This window comes from Vipera ursinii (genome assembly GCF_947247035.1).
Source record: "Vipera ursinii genome assembly, chromosome: 1".
Classification (NCBI taxonomy): domain Eukaryota; kingdom Metazoa; phylum Chordata; class Lepidosauria; order Squamata; family Viperidae; genus Vipera; species Vipera ursinii.
Genome location: NC_139512.1, coordinates 74,050,187 through 74,071,931, shown reverse-complemented (window position 1 = coordinate 74,071,931; position 21,745 = coordinate 74,050,187). Strand labels below are relative to the sequence as shown.

At 39.6% G+C, this 21,745-nt stretch overlaps 1 protein-coding gene across 8 annotated transcripts in view; it reads right to left on the bottom strand.

Moving 5' to 3' along the window:
• The window catches only part of CELF1 (CUGBP Elav-like family member 1), a 49,850-nt gene that overhangs the window by 21,988 nt on the left and 6,117 nt on the right, over nucleotides 1-21,745 (bottom strand). For 4 of the 8 annotated variants that reach the window (XM_083349027.1, XM_083349029.1, XM_083349030.1 and 1 more), the window contains exons 2-3: nucleotides 17,143-17,246; nucleotides 6,949-7,062 (exon numbers count right to left, since the gene is read on the bottom strand). The exons of 1 other annotated variant lie outside the window; for it this stretch is intronic. In XM_083349027.1, the coding sequence (XP_083205153.1) occupies nucleotides 6,949-7,019 (71 nt within the window). In that variant the 5' untranslated portion in view covers nucleotides 7,020-7,062; nucleotides 17,143-17,246. Of the gene's footprint in view, nucleotides 1-6,948; nucleotides 7,063-17,142; nucleotides 17,247-21,745 lie in introns of those variants that run through there. 3 more of the 8 variants (XM_083349032.1, XM_083349026.1, XM_083349028.1) reach the window with 2 other exon arrangements.

Here is a 21,745-nt window from a genome sequence, read left to right as displayed (position 1 = left end):
AAATAGCATTAAGGGAAATGTCCCAATAATTTATTTCAATTTATAAATCTTATACTTCTTTCTACAGAATTTAGACCACAAATTTTCTAATGGAAGCCTTGGTGGAGCAGTGGGTTAATGCCTCCTTAAGTAACACCAGCTGCCTGCAATTAGTGCAGGTTCGCATCCCACCAGGCTCAAGGTTGACTCAGCCTTCCATCCTTCCGAGGTAGGTAAAATGAGGACCCAGATTGTTGGGGGCAATTAAGCTGACTTTGTAATAATGCCGCTTGGGTGTGTGTGTGTGTGAAAGCCCTAATAAGCAGGCATATACATAGAATGAAGGCTACTACTAAGCTTGTAAGCCGCCCTGAGTCTTCGGAGAAGGGCGGGATATAAATGGAATTAAAATAAAATAAAAATATTAAAACTGAACAGAAACTTAGGAAAAAGGAAGCCATATTTAATTCCAGAAGGCCTGGATTTAACATATGGTATTGCAATTCTACACTGAGGGACAGATATTTAATTTGGGGTTTTTTAACTGACTACAGGGTTAATTTAATACTTTTTAATTTGTTCTTAATTTTTGTATTTTGGATTTTTAATTCCCTGTAAACCGCCCTGAGTCCTCAGGGAATAGGGCGGTATATAAATATAACTAAATAAATAAATAAATAAATATTGACAACTGAAATGTAACAAAGTGGAGAATGATTACTAATCACTTAAGGATAAGCATATCAAAGCATTAACTTCAACAACCACCACCACAAAATTCTAAAATCCTGAAGAGAAAAAGAAAGACTTAAAGAAAACTAAAGAAGGAATGCATAATGAAAGATAAAACAAAGTACTCTCCTTAATTTTTCCTCCGTTATGGGAATGGACTTTATAAATTGAGTCAGAAAGATTAAATCTCAGGATGAGCTGGAGTTACTTAGAAATAAAAGGTAAGTCAAAGTGCTCCACTGCAAAGAGAAAGAAAGCATCCTATTGGTAGTAAGTGATGAGAAGGCAGAACTTTTACACTCCTATTTTATGCCAAATTTCTCCCAGAAGAGGAACATAGCTCTAACTGGTCATTATTACTCCACAGGAGGGAATGGAAGTTTAGGTTAGACAAGAGTAAACAAACATTTAGCTAATTTAAATAAATTCAACTTTCCAGGGTCAAATGGATTGCATCTTAAGAGTAGTGAAGAAGGGGGTCACAAAACTACTCTCAATAATCTTTCGGAACTCTAGAAGACTGGTAAGGCCCAGCAAATGTTACTGACACCCTTGAAAAGGAGGATCTGGGAAACTACAGGCCTGTCAGTAATTTCATGTATAACACCCTAACAGATTATTAAACAGGACTTTGATGAGTATGCCCTAATTAACAAGAGTAAGCTCACATTTGTTGCAAAACGTATCATGCTACACTATTTCCTTTCTTTCTTTGATAGATTACTAGCTTCGCACATCAGGGGAATGTTTTGGACACAAGTGTCCTCTGACCTCAGTAAAGCTCTTGAAGAAGTATCTCATGATGCTTTCTACTTGGAGCATAGTATCAAGTGGATGGCTAAATGCTGTGTCCTAAGCCCTATGCTGTTTAACACTTTAGTCAATGATGGAGGAGGGAGTCAAGCGGACGCCTATTAAGTGTGACACAAAGCTGGTAAAGATGGCTAGTACAGAGAGGACAGAAGATTCAGAGAGTCTAGAAAAGACAAGGTAATGGTCTGAAAGGAGCAGAATGGAATTTAACAGGGAGGAAATATGAAAAATACAAATATGGAATGGGAGAGATAGATACTTAATAGTAATATATATGAAAAGAATCTGGAGGTCCTTCTCAATCACTAAACAAACATGAAAATAGCTGTGGGATGCATTAATTGGAAAGGAAGATAGTATTTTGGGGGGGGGGGAGATTAATAGAAGCAGAAACTCCAGATCATGGGACCTGATTTTCCCAACCTACTCTGCCTTGATCAGACCCCATCTGCAATACTCTTTTAGTTACCAAAGGTCGTGGTGTTTTTTTTAAGGACAGTGACAAATAGAAGCAGTTTCAAAGACAACTGAAGTAGTACAATGTCTGGAAATTAAGACTTGTAAGGAGCAGTTAAAACATCTATGTTTAGCCGATAAAATAAATGATGCTGGGGTCAGGGAGATGAGACAGATAGTCTTCAATTATCTAAATAACTATTATGCAGAAGATGGGATAATCTTATTTTCTATTGCCTCAAAGGTCAAAATCAGAACCACTGTATTAAAAACCTTTAGAAAGCAGGCTCTGGCTAGAGTCAGGAAGAGTTTCTTGATTGTATGAGCTGTCAGTCAAGACTGCCACAAGAAAATTGTTGTTTTCTTTTGCTGGATGTATTTGGGCACAAGGTAGATGTTAATCTGTTAGAGATGATTTAGAGAGAAGGGCATTGGACTAGATGACTTCTAGTGTCACTTCTAATTCCCTAATTTTATGAAAAACAATTCTTTTTTGTCAATAATGATTATATACCTATTTCACAAGAGCAAATACCCATCCAAGGTCGTAGGGCCAAAATGTTTAAAGGCCACCGTCTTCCAAACTGTGCATCTCATAAACCATAAAGTCTTTCTCTATGGTTGAAAATGCAGTAGTGCAGGCTGGCTCTGCCCACTGCCAGGAGTTCAATTCTGACTGGCTCAAAGTTGACTCAGCCTTCCAAGGTCGGTAAAATGAAGACCCAGGTTGTTGGGGGCAATTTGCTGACTCTGTAAACCCGCTAAATTACATTTTTCCCCCTTGAAATTCCAGCTGTCCCAGTACCCCTGCAAATCATGTGATTGTGATCCCGATGCTTGGCAATCAGTTCACACTTACAGCAGTTGCAGCATTCCATAGTCATGGGATCACAGTTTGCCAGCTTCCCACAAGTCACTGGGGAGGCCAGCAGGGGAAGGATCCAAGTTGCTTGGATAAGCCTCTTCCACCCAGGCACCTTGCTGGCCACCCATTCTCCTTGAACCTTGTTGCACTCACACTACTCTGGCAATCGCACACCCTCTCCCACCCAGCAGCAGTTACCCCAAGCCCTGCTGCACTTGCACTGCATCTTCCCTGCCACTTGTGCATCTTGGTGCATGCTCCCCAATTCTTACTGCACTCACACTGCACCCTTTGCACATCCCCGCTGAAGTGCAGTAGCACTTCAAGTCCCACCATATTAGAGCCATGCCTCCCTGGCCACCCACACACACCTCTTTTCTCATTCTCTCACCTAACAGCAGCTGCTTATCTGTCTGTCAGCCTGCCTGTAAGTCATCTGGGACTTCCACCGACCTGGTAGTTGAAAGCTGGCAGGAAGTTGCTGTCACTAAGCAATACAGTCGTGTGTTGTTGCGCTTTACAACTGCATCACTTAGGGACAGAAATTCCGATGTCAAATACCCTGGTAACTTGAGGGCTACCTGTACACCCTGCAGTTCTATCGGTGCTGGTGAAATGGCCACTGGAGTAAACTGTTTTAGTCTGAGGATTCTCCGGAGAAATTTTTAAGAACCTAAAAAGGACTACCAATGCAAGCAGAACTGCACTTCAGCAAAAAATAATAATATTTTTTTTAAATATAAGGAATACAAATATGTGATCTTTTGATCTTAAACTAGAAACTCTGGATTTTAGCCTAGAGATAACATGAAAAAAAAATCACAGAATCCACATTGGTATTCTAGCTTCATGAAATGTCTGTTTATGATAAAATAGGGAATCAACTAGCTGGCATGGCAGTTGTCATTTCAGAGAAAGACACTGTTCAGAATACCAAAGACAAACAGTAAACAAAGTTGATTATTAAGAGATTCAGTTTCTTCCATTTTGGGGAATTTTACATAAACATCCTAATTGATGTTGTTTCTACTGTGGACAAACTGTATCATTTATTCAGAGGTCTTAATTAGTTTCAAAACAGTTAAGCATCTGATTATAAATCATACAATGGCCTGCAAACATTTGCCCTTCAGCCATGATCTTTTCGTGGTGACCCTACAGAACACTGAATGACTAAGTCTATGTGATTTTCTCCTTTTGGAGAAGTAGGTAAAAAAAGTTTGAGGGGTAGAATGCAGGCACATAAATTTGAAAAGGGAATCGAATTACAAAGGAATCTTTGTAAAATGTAAGCCACACCCGTTTTTAATTCATCAACTCTGTAATTGGTAGAAATGATGAAAATGGATGTACTTTAAGTAACAATTGCCTTAAGACAATCCAAATAAGACTCTAATAAATAGATTCTTCCCCTGATGCTGCTACTAGCAAGATGCTAAACTGCCATGGATACTATAAAGTACTCATTGTGGGTTGCACAGCTTTCGATGACAGCTGTCTCCTTAATGCGTTTATATTTTTCAATCAATAAAAGACATTTTTAAAAGTCCAATTTTTCTTGGAGATAAAAATAAAATTTGAACTGGGTATATAATATTCATTCCCTTTTTCTTGACAGCTCTCAATTCTGACAGCTCTCAGTTCCGCTTCCATTTCTATTATGTGCTTCAACAGGTTTAGGTGAAAATCATATTATATATGAATCCCACTGTAATGTAAATCCCAATATTCTACATTTTAAAAAATAGTGAGATAATTTAGATTTATTTTTTAACTGGATATTATTTCTGTATGTAATCACTCTTACTGAAGTTCAACCTTCACCTCATGGGATTAATGTGAACTACCAAAGCCATCCATCTTGCTATCAGAACTTCATCTAGAACAGGGATCCCCAACCCCCAGTCCCTGGACTGGTACCAGGCCGCGGCATGCCAGCAACCAGTCCACACAAACAAGCAAAGCCCCATCTGCGGGATGCAGGCAGCACACAAAATCACGTGCCCTCCGGTCTGCGGAAAAAACTTTATCCACGGAACCGGTCCCTGGTGCCCAAAAGGTTGGGGACCTCTGATCTAGAGCTTCTTGTACCCCTACCTGGGAGAATGTTTCAGAGAAGTGTTACTTCACAGCTCCCACCTTGCTAGGCTTTCTCTCTTAAATATACATGGTAGGACATGTCAGATACAAAGATGTAAGGGATGACAGCGAGAAATCCCTTCAAGTATGGCTGCTTGGTGCTTCATCCATCTTAGACCATTCCTAAAGATATTATTTTTATGGAAGGAGCTGCTCTAGAAGTAAGTGTCTGAATGAGAAGAGTAGTGTTTATATTCTTTGCTCCTGCAGTCTACAAGAAAGAGAGGACTTGATTACTTAAGTATTCTTCTTTAAACTTCCTATATCATACATGATCTTCCTTCCCTTTTAAGGTATATATTTCATATTTGAAGTTTAGAAATGAAGTAGAATATGCATATGGGGCAATTTTTAAAAAAATATCTAAGGAGTGTGCAGCATAATTTCCAGGGAAGTGTCAATATCTACACCTTGACTGACCATCAGGGGAAAAAACAAGGATAATTAAAGTGAGGTTTGAAATATAATTTTAATGCTACTTTCTTTCAATATGTTGTCTAATGGCTGTTACCATCCTATGCCTAATTTGTAAAACTCAATAGACAAATTTAATGTGCTGTTATGAGTTCTTGTACTTTAAACCTCAAATTTTTCAATTGAAAAGTATTTACTTTTTAATTAATTCAAAGCTTAAGAGATATGCTTAAATAAAAATGCATCTTATTTAAATGAAATTATGGGATAAGCTCTACCAAATGGAGAAGCAATTACATTTGATATTAAACATAAAGTTGAGGTATTTCAGTGAATCATGGTGGTACATACAATTAACACTGACAGCTTAACAAAAATGCCCTCTGGAACATTCTCCCTTCAGAGATTAGGATAGCCCTGACCCTTTGGGCCTTTTGTAAGATCTTAAAGACCCAGTTATGTGCTGGGGCCCCGAGTGTGTTAAGGGTCCCATTTTCTGGTTATGTTAAAATCTATGGATTGTAATTTCTTGGCAGCTGTATTTATTTTCTTTGTGTTGTGCTTGTAATTTGGCTTTAATTGATTTTATGATTGTTCACCACTCAAGAGTCACTTGTTTGATATGGGAGGCCCTACAAACTGAATAAATAAATAAAATGCATACCTGAGGATTTCTGCCTTAAACCATTATCAAGTAAAACTAAATACATCTATAATCGTTGAGTACTATCTGATAGGCAATTTATTTAGGATATAAGTGTTGATAGACACATTTCCATGTCTGCTGTGATTCATTCTAAATATTTCCAACTGAAGTAATGCATTATTTCCTATATATCTCTAATTCCAACTCTTCTTCCCCTTCCCAGTTTTTCTTTCATTGAATTAAGATTCCTTTTATTCTATAAAGCTCTATGGACACACACAACCATGTCAAACTAGTAATTCAGAGAACTTATTATATAGATAAAGACTGAGGGGTCCTAATGTACTTTACATAAAGCATACTGAGAGTTTATCTGAAGAAAAATAAGTCAACATATTTTGCACACTTACCTGAAGCCAGTTTATTCCAATGTAGTGAATACCTCAATAATAAATCATAGATAACTGGAATGCTTTGATAACTATATTACCCATAGTAATTAATTTTTACAACATTTTGGATTTAAAATATAAATTGTGAAGAAATATAGTACATTAAATTGCATATTTAATGTGTTAAATATCAAGCTATAAAGATTTACATGTATTTAGGACATTACTTCCTAGATTAGAATGACATGCCAATATACAGCTTTATTACTATTAGCTGTATATCTTCAAATAAAATGTAACTCCCTAGAAGGTACCCCACTATGGAACAATTGGCTATTTTGCCCAATATCGATCTAACCAAATATATTTCAGGCTCTATTTTTATAATCTAAATACATGTATTTGCTTTTTTTTAACTCATTGAGCATATTTCCCACCCCCAAACCCTTCAAAATAAGAAACTCAAAAGCAATCAGTATCAATGTAGATGACTTTGAAAACAAAATACTTACATCGGGCTGGCATTCAAGGAGCAATGATCCACCATCATTTCTGGGAGGAAATCCAACTTAAAAGCAGCCATCACTTCTCTGCTTACCACAAACCACTAATGCTAGATCACTGTCCTGTCGAACCAATTGAATACCACCACTTAAGTTCTGCAGGTCTTTACACACTGAGCCACATAGAAAAACATTCAAACCACAAGAACATAAGCTCAGGGAGACCAGCAACAGACACCACAGAAACAGGCTGGACTGGGAAAGAAACATGAGGACCAGGATTAAAAAGGGGATGTGACCATGAAGAGACTCAGCTCGGTATACAATGAAAATGCTGATGCACTGGACTTGTTTTGTGCAATTTCCCCTACTCAAGCAGTATTGAGTGCACTGTTAGATAAACAGTGTCAGATCCACAATGTTTGTGTGCAACAGAGCAGAAGGAACACTAACTTACTTCATAATTCTAATCACGCTCTCTAGTCCCAAAAAAATGATAGTAAATATTTCAATTTTAAATGGAACAATATTACAGGACTCAGTAATACACCAAGTTCCTGATGTATTACTCATTACACCATGCTCCTGATATGAGGCAAGATAATATTATAATGTAATGCATGCTGATTTGATCCAGGAAAAATAATAATATGTAACTAGTCTCACCATACCTGCTATTGCTCAGTAAGATTTATAAACCCAGATATAAGGAGCTATAAGGGAAAAGAGTGGTTTAAAAACATGAAAAATAACTAAATAAACATTACTGTATTTCTGCCTGGAACGTATAAGTATATGAGAGAGTATATATATATATATATATATATATATATATATATATATATATATATATATATATGTATATGTATATGTATATGTATATGTATATGTATATGTATATGTATATGTATATGTATATATATATGTATATATGTGTATATATATATATATATATATATATATATATATATATATGTATATATATACAACTTGCAACTGTTTAATGACATTTTAAACTTATGATGGCCTTAGAAAAAGTGACTGATGACCCGTCTTTGAACTTTTAACTGTTGTACCAACCCCCACAGTCATGTGATCAAATTTGGGTGCCTGGCAGTTAGTTTGCATTTATTAAGACTGCAGTATCTTGCAATCATCTGACCACAATTTGCCATTTTCCAAGCCAGTTTTAACAAGAAAAGTCAATTGGGGAAGCCAGATTCACTTAAGGATTTTGATGATTTAATGACTGCAGTGATCACCCTAAAAACCACGGTAAAAAATAAACTTGGATCTAGTCTAGTCTAGTCTAATGATAGCTTGCTTTAAACTGCATCAAGTTACAATGGAAATTTTGGACAAAATTGTGATTGCAAGTCAAGGACTACCTGTAGTTGACAGCTCCCCAAATTCACTGTTAAAAGAAATTCAGAAACTACTGGAATATTCTTGAAAATATAAACAAATTACTAGTATGGTTTTTCCTCCATAGAAATGAGCAATTCTAATATTATGTTGAAATTATTACTTTGCGTACTGAATGCTTTTCTCAAGATACAAGCTCTATTGGACTCAAATTCAGGGTTTAGTCTTGTAAAAACAGTGCAGCCTCTAAAAATGCTGTTGACTAAATCTCTGTAATCTAACTGTCTGCAAATATTTTTGAGTATATAATTGTCCTTATTTATCATGTAGCAACTAAGCTGTGTAGATACTAACTAAATAAAAACATGCCATAAAATGTTCTACGTAAAAGGCTTCCTAGCAACAGAAGCCATGGTTGCCTGTCTTACATCTACTTCCAACTCCCCTTTGCCACCGTGAGATAAAGAGACACACACAATTCTATCAAAACACATAACACATATCGTGTATGCCACCTATGACAATCTAATTTTAAAACCCTGCAAAATTTCAGTTTTTTAAAATCACTTTCATTAGAACATTCAAGGATATAATTCTACACTTTTTCCCCCAAAGTGAACTGCCATACATATTTCATACATTAATCTGTATCTAGTTCAAATATATTTACTTGTTTACAGCTGCATTTTACATTTACTGATTCTGGATAGCACCGCGATGTTATAGTTGCTGATTCAGTTGCAATTTTACTCCACAACATATTAGGGCAAAAATTATACTGATATTATTTTCTTCTTTTTTCCCCCCTTGGTAAAATCAATAAACATCTGCATTTAACATGGCAAATACCAAGATGTTAAAATATATTTTTAATCTCACTAATGTATTAATTCTTACGGTTTTCAAATGATTCTATCTCCCATTAATCTTACAAATAAAGACAAATGATTAACTGTGGATCCAATAATCTGGAAAACTGGAGATAACACAAATTTTCTACCTACTTCTACATAAATGAGAAGACAGAGGACACTCCTATAAAAGAGGATAAGAGAGAAAAGCGTGTCACATGCTTGGGGATAATCTGAGAATTTTAGGTAACAAAATATGTCCAAAATTTGGGCTAGGCTTATTCACAGCTGGGGTTATTTATGAGTATATATGAGTATATATGTTTTAAAATTATCCATATATCCTATAGGTAAAGGTAAAGGTTCCCCTGCACATGCTAGTTGTTTCCGACTCTAGGGGCCAGTGCTCATCTCCGTTTCAAAGCCGAAGAGCCAGCGCTTGTCCGAGGACGTCTCCATGGTCATGTGGCCGGCATGACTAGATGCCAAAGGCGCACGGAGCGCTGTTACCTTCCCACCGTAGCGGTCCCTATTTTTCTACTTGCATTTTTACGTGCTTTCGAACTGCTAGGTTGGCAGAAGCTGGGACGAGTAACAGGCGCTCACTCTGCCACGCGGCACTCGGGATTCGACCCGCCAAACTGCCGACCTTCTGATCAACAAGCTCAGCGTCCTAACCCACTGAGCCACCGTGTCCTATATATTCTATACTCATAGTTAATTCCATCCATGAATAAGCAATCCCTCAAATTTTTAACAATGAAAAATTTGCCACCCATGGATAAATCAATTGTGAAAATTAAAATACATAACTTTTCCATAGATGACATTTTTATGACTTTTTTGTTAAAAATCAAGGATCAGTTTATACATAAATGGGCTTATGTGAATATATACAATATATTAAATTCACAAGCAGAATATTGATATAACAGCACTTTCCCTCATGTTTCTCTCTATTCTTCAGTGGCACACTGACCTTTAATGTTGCAGAAAATGCCATTTAGGTACTGATAATTACCAGTAGAAATCTGCCCTCTTAAAACCATGAACTTATTCTCCTGGTGTAGTAAATGCTGTAAATTAACCACTTGCTTTCCTAGGTGCTTCTTGTCAACTTCCCAAAGACACCTGGTTGGGCACTGAGAGAAATGAGACACTGGGCTATATATAAATCCTAATTCTGGCATAATCTAACTAAGAACTGAGATTTAGCAGAATACAAATGCAGACCTTCTTCATATAAACACTATTGTACAGGCAGTTCTCAACTCACGACAGCAATTGAGACTGGAACCGCAGTGCGGTTGCGGCTGTAAAGTGCAACCGCACTGCTTAATGACAGCAACTGCTACAATCCCAGTTCCCATTGTTACTTGAAACCCACATTCAATAGGGGTGGCAAATTCCTCCAGCTTCCCACAACCAAAGTGGGTGAGTGGATAAGCCAGCAGGAAGTTGCATGTCTCAAGCCCATGAGCAATAGGCTGATGCTGCTGGGTGGAAGAGGGGAAGGGAAGGAAGTATGAGAGGTACCATAAGACCTGGTCTTTTTTATATATAGGTCTTAATTTCTGAGAATGTCTTACCTTAGGACCACCGCAGCCAGGCCTCCCACACCCTGACACCTGTCATGCTGCTGCTTGACTTCTTCTGTGGACATTTGCCATCACTTGCAGCCGGATGCCATTTGGTGCATTGCGCCGTTGCTGCTCTTCCCGGAAGGATGCTGCATGGCTCTTTGAGCCATTTCTGCAGCGGAAACAGCCCGAAGCCCCACATGGCCTCCTGCCACGAGCAACAGAAGCGGCCCAAAGTGTGGCGCAAGCAACAGAAGTGGCCCGAAGCGCCATGCAGCGTCCTGCCAGGAGGAGCGGCAACAATGCAATGCGCCACATGGTGTCTGGCCACAAGTGGCAGCAAGCAGCCGCAATAGTAGTCAAGTAGCGGCATGAGAGGTGTCGGGGTGTAGGACGCCTGGTTGTGGTGATCCCACCAGTAAAGCAAGCAGGTGTGGGGCACATGGGGCAGCTTCACCCCCCCACCCCAGCTTTATTTTTACGGGTGCGCCTTACCCCAAAACTAGGCCTTAGCTTTGGAGTAGGGTTTATATTAGGCCCATCCCCAAAAATCAAGCTAGGACTTACTATTGGGCTGGGTCTAACTTTCGGGGAAACATGGTAGGTCGAGAAGGGTGTGAAGAGGTGTGTGCTTTGAGAGGTTACACAAGAGACGCCACATGGCTTGGGGTATACAGTGACAGAGTGCGTGTTGGGGAGTGTGCATGGGAATGCATGAGTGACTTACGCAGAGTGAGTGCACAGGGGATGGGGAGGGCTGCATGAGTGGGAGACATACCTCAATGACCTTCCCTACCAATTTCCCTCTCGACTTCCTGGGGAAGTTGGCAGGGTTACCAAATGGCAATCACATGATTTTAAGTGCAAATGGTAATCACATGATCATTAGGATGCTGGGACAGCTGGAATTCTGAGGACCAGTTGTAACCCATCATTCATTCACTGTTGTCTTAACTTGGAATAGAAGTTCATAGGTCAAAGGTCACCTGTACAGACATGCAGCTGTTTGGATCTTCAGAAATAAAAGTGTAATATACTTTTTAAAAGGCTGTGCCTTTTTTGGGATTTACAGAGTAACCTCCACAATCCCACAAAAATAAATGTTACATCCCTTATAGCAGGGGTGTCAAACTCAATCTCATTGAGGGCCGCATCAGCATTGAGGTTGCCCTCAGGGGGCTGGGTGGGTATGGCCAGGGTGGGCGTGGCCTACTGGGTGGGCGTGGCTAGAGTGCGTATGGCCTACTGGGTGGGCGTGGCCAGCTCTACATCGTTCACATCAAGGGTGCCTATGGGGGCCTGGGCAGGAGTGGGACAGATCTGAGGGTCTCTGGCAGAAGGAGGGTCTCTGGGCCAGGGCCAAAGCAGTGGGGGCCATTCCCTCACTGTTTCCAGGATGGCTTCACGGGCCACATGAAACCACTTCGCGGGCCGGATCTGGCCCCCGGGCCTTGTGTTTGACATGTCTGCCTTATAGGAACACTCATTTTCATTAAAACTGCTTTGCGCTTTCTATTACCTACTTTACAACTGTTTTTCTCTATATGTTTATTATACATTTACTTTGATTCCTATTTTCCAAGTCATTTTTCTTTGCCTCCATCTCATTTTTCCATGAAGCATCTTTTTTTCATAATTCTTATTCGCATAACTCTACGTATGCAAATGTAGAGTTCCACAATTAGCAAAGCAGTTCCACTTCTGTGAACGTATGTAGTTGGCTCACTCTGTTCCAAGCAGCTTTTACATTCTCTTTCCTGATGTCCATTTTCATTCATTCAATTGAGCGATGAATCTTCTAATTCCTTTCTCAAATAAAACTTCTTGTCTAATAGTCACTCTATGCTTGCTGCTATCAAATAATGGATTTCCTAAATTTGGAACCTCTTAGAACCTGTCTATCCTTTACTAATTCTCTAAATTGTTCATCGCAAAAAAAATCATCACATTATGTTCATTTGTTTCCTTCTGTATATATGAAAAGCCTTTTGTTTAGTCCACGTACTTAAAATGGAGATTTAAAAATAAAAATCTAATATCTATCAAATAATTATTGTTCGTATTCATTTCTGGCTTTCTGAATGGCCCAATCACGTTTTTGTACTTAATTTGTTTCCAGCCTTCCCTCTTGTTACAGAATAACTTTGTACTCAAGTTGATGTTCATATATCATGCATATATGAATTTCAGAATAAAACGTTATTACGCATTTTTTGATTGGGCATAGTTGATAAATCTTTTTTTTAATTCCATTTATATCCCGCCCTTCTCCGAAGACTCAGGGCGGCTTACAAGCTTAGCAGTAACCTTCATTCTATGTATATGCCTGCTTATTAGGGCTTTCGCCCCCCCCCCAAGCGGCATTATTACAAAGTCAGCTTATTGCCCCCAACAATCTGGGTCCTCATTTTACCTACCTCGGAAGGATGGGAGGCTGAGTCAACCTTGAGCCTGGTGGGACTCGAACCTGCACTAATTGCAGGCAGCTGGTGTTACTTAAGGAGGCATTAGCCCACTGCTCCACCAAGGCTCTTGCATTCTTTCTACTCCCCTCCCATATATGCCCACTGATCTTCCAAGATCTTTTTTGCCTTTACCAGTATTACACCCTTTACTGGAAAAACGTCTACCCAGAATATGCATTTCAGTCCACCAAAACTGATCTGTTCTATGCTCAGAACAGTGTATGCATATTATGTTCTAGACTAGCATAACCTGAAAATAGGACAATTATAGAGTAAATGGCACTGGAATGAACTACCTTTAACTATGTTTCCTTTTCTTTTTCTGATCTTGAGCCATTAATGTTCTTGTAATTCTTACTCCCTTTCAAAGATTCGCATAAATTTGCTTATCTTAAAAGAGGAAGATGAATATGTCCCGGGGGAGGGGGGCGTTTGCACAATTTTTACCAAACTCATCTTCGGTTCTTCCCATACCATCATTTATACTCCCATAAAAATATAGGTAAAGGTGCTAGTCATTTCCAATTCTAGGGGCCGGTGCTCCTCTCCGTTTCAAAGCCGAAGAGCCAGCGCTTGTCCGAGGACGTCTCCGTGGTCATGTGGCCGGCATGACTAGATGCCAAAGGCGCACGGAACGCTGTTACCTTCCCACTGTCATGGTCCCTATTTTTCTACTTGCATTTTTACGTGCTTTCGAACTGCTAGGTTGGCAGAAGCTGGGACGACTAACAGGCGCTCACTCTGTTACGCGGCACTCGGGATTCAACCCGCCAAACTGCCGACCATCTGATCGACAAGCTCAGCATCCTAACCCACTGAGCCACCGCGTCCCTTCATAAAAATATACAACCTATAAATTCCTACTTTCATACAGGCCCACAATCTAGTTGATATCAATCACATCTTCTGTTATTTTAGTCTTTTCACTCATAATTAAATACATCTTTCACTTCCCTATACGCATTTATCGACTCGGCTCCACAAAATCAGAATATTTTAATATTTATTATATCTTTTTTAAAAAATTGTTTCATATACCTGGCTTTAGTAATCCATGGCTTTTCTATTTACTTTTCTTACATTCCAAGTCTCAATCTTCCACATGTGTGGCAATTATTACCAGATAGGCCAACAGTTCTTCCCCACCCATCATGATTTTGTTCAATCAAACATTTAGTTAACATATTTTACTGAGATAAAAAACATGTAACCTTCTAAATCAGACATGTCAAACTCGCGACGTCACATGACGTTGTGTAATGTATCAGGACAGTTTGACACCCCTGTTCATATGGATTGCTGTCCATATGCTACCAAAACTTGTACAGGACATAGAAATAGTCCTCGACTTACGTTCATTTACAGTGAGGGAAGAAATTATTTGATCCCCTGCTGATTTTGTACGTTTGCCCACTGACAAAGAAATGGCCAGTCTATAATTTTAATGGTAGGTTTATTTTAACAATGAGACACAGAATAACAAAAAGGAAAAAAATCCAGAAAAACACATTTCAAAAAAGTTATAAACTGATTTGCATTTTAATATGTGAAATAAGTACTTCTGGCTCCCAGGGGTCTTTTATACAGGTAACGAGCTGTTAGGAGAACTCTCTTAAAGGGAGTGCTCCTAATCGCAGCTCGTTACCTGTATAAAAGACACCTGTCCACAGAATCAATCAATCACATTCCAAGCTCTCCACCATGGCCAAGACCAAAGAGCTGTCCAAGGATGTCAAGGACAAGATTGTAGACCGACACAAGACTGGACAATGGGCTACAAGACTATTGCTAAGCAGCTTGGTGACAAGGTGACAACAGTTGGTGTAATTATTTGCAAATGGAAGAAACACAAAATAACTGTCAATCTCCCTCGGTCTGGGGCTCCATGCAAGATCTCACCTTGTGGAGTTTCAATGATCATTAGAATGGTGAGGAATCAGCCCAGAAGTACATGGGTTGGTCTTGTCAATGATCTCAAGGCAGCTGGGACCATAGTCACCAAGAAAACAATTGGTAACACACTATGCAATGAAGACTGAAATCCTGCAGTACCTGCAAGGTCCCCCTGCTCAAAACATGTACAGGCAGGCCCCTATGAAGTTTGTCAATGAACATCTGAATGATTCAGAGAAGAACTGGGTGAAAGTACTGTGGTCAGATGAGACCGAAATCAAGCTCTTTGGCATCAACTCAACTCGCCGTGTTTGTAGGAGGAGGAATACTGTCTATAACCCCAAGAACGCTATCCGCGCCATCAAACATGGAGGTAGAAACATTATGTTTTGAGGGTGTTTTTCTGCTAAGGGGACAAGACAATTTCACCGCATCAAAGGGACGATGGACTCTTTCCTTCAGCCAGGGCATTGAAAATGGGCCATGGATAGGTATTCCAGCATAGCAATGACCCAAAACACATGGCCAAGGCAACAAAGTAGTGGTTCACAAGCACATTAAGGTGCTTCTAACCAGTCTCTAGACCTTAATCCCATAGAAAATCTGTGGAGGGAGCTGAAGGTTCGAGCTGCCAAATGTCAGCCTCGAAACCTTAATGACTTGGAGAGGATCTGCAGAGGAGTGGGACAAAATCCCTCCTGAGATGTATGCAAACCTGGTGGCCAACTACAAGGAACGTCTGACCTCTTTGATTGCCATCAAGGGTTTTGCCACCAAGTACTAAGTCATGTTTTGCAAAGGGGTGAAATACTTTGTCACTCATTAAAATGGAAACCAATTTATAACTTTTTTGAAATGCGGTTTTTGGATTTTTTTTCTTTATTCTGTCTCTCACTGTTAAAATAAACCTACCATTAAAATTATAGACTGGTCTTTCAAGGTTTTGGTAATGGTTTTTAAGGCCCTACATGGCATGGGTCCGGAGTACCTCGGGGATCACCTGCTGCCGGCGTCAACTTCCCTCCACCCTGTGCGTTCCCACAGAGAGGGCCTCCTCGGGGTGCCACCGGTCAGAGAATGTCGGCTGGTGGCCCCCAGGGGGAGGGCCTTCTCTGTGGGCGCCCCGGCTTTATGGAATCAGCTGCCGGTTGAACTCCGGATGGCACCTGACCTTCGCTCCTTCCGACGCGGTCTGAAGACCTACCTATTTGAGCAAGCCGGCCTGGCCTGATGGGGGATGTGCTGGGGTTTTTATTGGGGATTTTTATATTATTTTACTGTTTTTAGCTCGGGCTCTTATTTAATTCTTTTTTAATTTTTGTATTCTGTATTTTTTATGTGCCCTGTTCACCGCCCTGAGTCCTTCGGGAGAAGGGCGGTATACAAATATAATAAATGTAAATGTAAATTTCTTTGTCAGTGGGCAAATGTACAAAATCAGCAGGGGATCAAATACTTTTTTTCCTCACTGTAGTACCGTCCAAAGTTACAGCAGCGCTGAAAAATGTGACTTATGACCGTTTTTCATAGTTACAACCTTTGCAGCATCCCCATGTTCATGCAATGAAAATCCAGATGTTTGGCAACTGACTCATATTTATGACGGTTGCAGTGTCCTAGGGTCATGTGATCACCTTTTGCAACCTTCTGACAAGCAAAGTCAATGGGGAAGCCAGATTCAGCTAACACCCAGGTTACTAACTTATCAACTGCAGTGATTCACTTAACAACTATGGCAAGAAAAGTCATAAAATGAAGCAAAACCACTTAACAAACGTCTCACATAACAGAAATGTGGGGCTCAATTGTGGCTGTAAGTCGAGGACTACTTGTACAAGTTTTAATAAAAGATACAGAACTCTTTTAGCTGAAGGTTTCCAGCCTTTCATGCTCAGAATGTAGCTATTGTGACTGTAACTTGTCAGATACAACATACATTCCCACCCCACAGTGACACATGGCTCTTAATCATGTGCAGAATCTGATTAACTGAGCCCCTCCCTCTCTTATAAATACAAAAGGTTGATCCTTTTACAACAAAGAACTCACCAGAAGTCTGTGGACTGTGGCTGGAAAAGAGCAAGGTTTTCCATCTCTTCATCAATCTCTGAGTAACAGTTTGTATTTGCAAGAAGCTGGAAAAGTCTAGGAAACTGAGGTAGAAATACATTCGCTTCAAAAACCTGCCATTTCTGTAGCAAATAGCAAAAAATCTCAAGCCAGGCATTTGTGTCTGATTTTTATGTATTTTTTTTTTAGCTGGTGCTGGGTGTCACAATTTCACATAGGGAATGATATCTGGAGCTTTATTTGACATTTTATCTATATTTTAGGCTGCCTGCATAAAGATAGGTGCTTTTCTTTGGAAATTCTTGTGTGATCCATAATAATAATAATATGTAACTTTGCTAGTCTTTTTCTGGAAACCTGGGTGCAGAGACCTCCAATTTTAATAGAAGAGTACCATGTGTATTTTAGATTTTTCCTTTTTAACTATTTGCCAATGTCTATATTACCTGATCTGGACAGTTCTGTAATTTATTTCAACAATGAATGTTAAATTTAAGACAGTTTTTTTACTTACGTTGTACTTTTCCTTTAAAAAGTTTGATTTTGCTTACGTTTTGCGAAACTGGCTTAGCTCACAAAAGTCAATAGGAAAGGGTGAATCCTGTCCCCATGCCTCTAAGCTTCACAGTGAAGTGGAGGCACCACTGAAATTATTTCAATTTTTGCATTATGGCTTTTTAATTGCCAGGATAATAGCAAAGGGCATAAAAGTCCTACCTCTCACACAAAGTAGGTTTAGGTAGTAATAGGGACTACCAAACTGTTGTCTCAAAAGTAGTAAATAAACAAGGATACAAAAACACAAAAGGCTTCCTAAAGAAGCCTCTAGCCATTTTCAACCATGCTATTTGAAAAAGTTTAAATTTACAATCTTCAGAAAAATTTAAGGATTTCAAATAGAAAGGGGTTGTCACTCAATAATAAAGCACATATTATGACAGCCAAAGGTCCCAAATTTACTCCTGGGCATAAAAGAAGGAAAGTGTCTGCCAAGCAATGTCGATAAAAAAGGCTAGATAGACCACTAACCTCTCCCATATTAAGCAGCATACAATTTTAAGTTAAATTCAGTCTACAATAGCAATATTGCTTGTTCAAATAATTTATTAAATACTGACTTGTCTGCACAACATTAGAGATATTACTCCCTCCGTCCATTTTCTCCTCACAATAAAACCCTACAGGCAAGTGGACTGAGAGGGACAGATTTACTGAAAGCAACCCTGGTTGTGGTTACACCTAATTCTCACTTTCCCCAGTTTTAATACAACTCCCTAACCATTACATCTCACTGATAATTGAGACAAAGCTTCAAAGTACAGCACATGCAACCTTTTTTCGATCTAATTCTCACTAACAGAGATGAAATGATAGAAGTTGTTGAAGCCACAGGAACCTTGGGGGGAAGTGATCATGCAATATTGGAATTCAACATTATGGAAGCACAAGCAATAGAACACAGCCAAACTAGAGTCTTGGACTTTAAGAGAGCTAATTTCAATAAACTTAGAGAGAGCTTAGGGAAGGATTCCATGGATGAGAATCCTCAAGGGGAAAACAACTCAAGGAGCTTGGGAAATTTTGAAAAGTGAGATAATAAAAGCCCAGTCTAGCACAATACCAACAAAGAGGAAAAATAACAGCTCTCAAAAGAAACCAGCATGGCTGCATAAAGAACTCTCTGATAAACTGGAAGATAAAAAGGACAAGTATAAGAAGTGGAAAGAGGGGCACATAACTAAGTCAGAATATCAGCAAATAGCCCGTGCCTGCAAAGATGAAGTGAGGGAAGCTAAGGCTCAAAATGAACTAAGGCTTGCGACCAAAGTCAAAAATAACAACAACAAAAAAGCTTCTTTCAACATATAAAAAACAAAAAAAGTTAAGGAAATGATTGGTCCATTAGTGGGTGAAAGTGGCAAGAAGGTGACAAGCAACAGGGAGAAAGCAAAACTATTTAACTCATTTTTTGCACCTGTCTTTACACAAAGGGAAAAAACAGACCAACCTATCAAAAATAGTGCCATAAAAACAGAATAGAAACACAAGTTAAGATAGGCAAGAAAATGGTAAGTGAGCACCTGTCCAGCCTAGACGCGTTCAAATCACCAGCAACAGATGGATTACACCCCAAGGTTCTCAAGGAACTGGCAGATGTGATCTCAGAACCACTGAACTATATCTTTCAAAGTTTCTGGAGCACTGGGGAACTACCAGAGGACTGGAAAAGAGCTGATGTAGTTCCCATCTTCAAAAAAGGAAAAAAAATGGATCCAGGAAATTACAGATCTATCAGCCTGACCTCAATACCTGGGAAGATTCTGGAAAAGATAATCAAATGACAAATCAGCGAGCACCTAGAGGCAAACAAAATCATTACTAAAAGCCAACATGGGTTTGTCAAAAACAGATCATGCCAGACAAACCTTATTGCATTCTTTGACCAAATGACAAAATTAGTGGATCAGAGGAATGCTGTGGATATAATTTACTTGGACTTCAGTAAGGCATCTGATAAAATAGATCACAACCTACTACTTGATAAGATAGAAAAATGTGGGTTAGACAGGATCACCACCACATGGATTTGTAGCTGGCTGACTGGCTGTACTCAGCATGTGGTCCTCAATGGAACCGCATCTACATGGAGGGAAGTGTGTAGTGGGGTGCCCCAGGGCTCTGTTCTGGGCCCAGTGCTCTCCAACATCTTCATCAACTATTTGGACAAGGGGATAGATGGGGAACTCATCAAATTTGCAGACGACACCAAGCTGGCAGGAATAGCCAACACTGCAGAAGATAGGCTTAAGATACAGGAGGATCTGGACAGACTTGAACATTGGGCACTATCTAACAAAATGAAATTCAATGGTGAAAAAGGTAAGGTTCTACATTTAGGCAAGAAAAACCAAACTTATAGGTATAGTATAGGAGGTACCTTGCTCAATAATAATAACTGTGAGAGGGTTCTTGGAGTCCTAGTGGACAATCACTTCAATATGAGCCACCAGTGTGCTGCAGCTGCCAAAAAAGCCAACACAGTGCTAGGCTGCATTAACAGAGGGATAGAATCAAGCTCACGTGCAGTACTAATACCACTTTACAATGCCTTGGTAAGGCCACACCTAGAATACTGCATCCAGTTTTGGTCACCACAATGTAAAAAAGATGTTGAGACTCTGGAAACAGTACAGAGAAGAGCAACGAAGATGATTAGAGGTCTGGAGGCTAAAACATATAAGGAACAGCTGCTGGAATTGGGTATGTCTAGTTTAATGAAGAGAAGGGTGAGGGGTTACCTGATAGCAGTGTTCCAATATCTCAGGGGCTGCCACAAAGAAGAGGGAGTCAAGCTATTCTCCAAAGCGCCCGAAGGCAGGACAAGAAACAATGGATGGAAACTAATCAAGGAGAGAAGCAAACTAGAACTAAAGAGAAACTTCCTGACAGTTAGAACAATTAACCAGTGGAACAACCTGCCTCCAGAAGCTGTGAATGCTCCAACAATGGAAGTTTTTAAGAAGAGACTGGACAGCCATTTGTCTGAAATGGTATAGGGTTTCCTGCCTGAGCAGGGGGGGTGGACTAGATGACCTCCAAGGTCCCTTCCAACTTTACTATTATGATTATGGTATAAGCGTAAAAATTGTGTTTTAATAGAAAGTTTTAAACTAGGGATTGATAAAGTGACCATCATAGAAATCCTCATTATTGGCATGCTGGCTACACTGGGGGGAGTTGAAATTCAGGAGAATCTAAAGCAGTGGTAGTACACCTATGACACTGGTCTCAATGGTGACATGCCGCAGTGTTTTGGAAGACATGCCATCATTCAACAACACACCTAAGAACTATTGTTATTCTTGAAAGCATGACCAGTTCTAGTGTGATTTTTGGAGGCTGCAGAGGCCACGCGAGAATGGGATATGCTCCGTGGCCTCCAAAAATTGTGTGAGCACAGGGCGTGCTTTCTTCCAGTTTTCAGAGGCTGCAGAACAATATTCTCTGAAGCCCCAAGCACTAAGGGCTCATGCAACCCGCAGCAGCCTTGGACAGGTTACAGGGGCCTGTCAACAAAAAGACAATACTGATTGAAGATAACCAGCACACAGCAGATTGGGAAACACACCAGGTGGCCTTTTTTTAGTGTTAGCGGTGAGGTTAGGGCTAAAATTGAGCCCCGGGCCTCTATTTGAGGCTTAGCATTAGCACTGCCTCTACACGCTACTGTTAAGGGTGGCCTAAATAGGGAGAATATAATTGTTTCTCTTTTGCTCTGTGTGTGTCTGTGTAACATGCCAGCAGAGCAAAGTTGGGCATTTTCTGAATTTTTGACATGTCAGGCCTAAAAGGTTCACCAACACTGATCTAAAGGCTCATGAGTTACACATCACTTTCTTTTAAACTGATTGGGCCAGTTTCAGTAGGTGAGACTCAGGTGAGACTAAACTTTAAGAAATCAGGGTAACTTCTTTTGACAATATGTAACTAAAATCATGCAAAATCTGCTCAGATAGTTCAAATATAAATGGAATGGAATGAACTATATGTAGAAAAAAGAATATCAAAACACTAATCACTA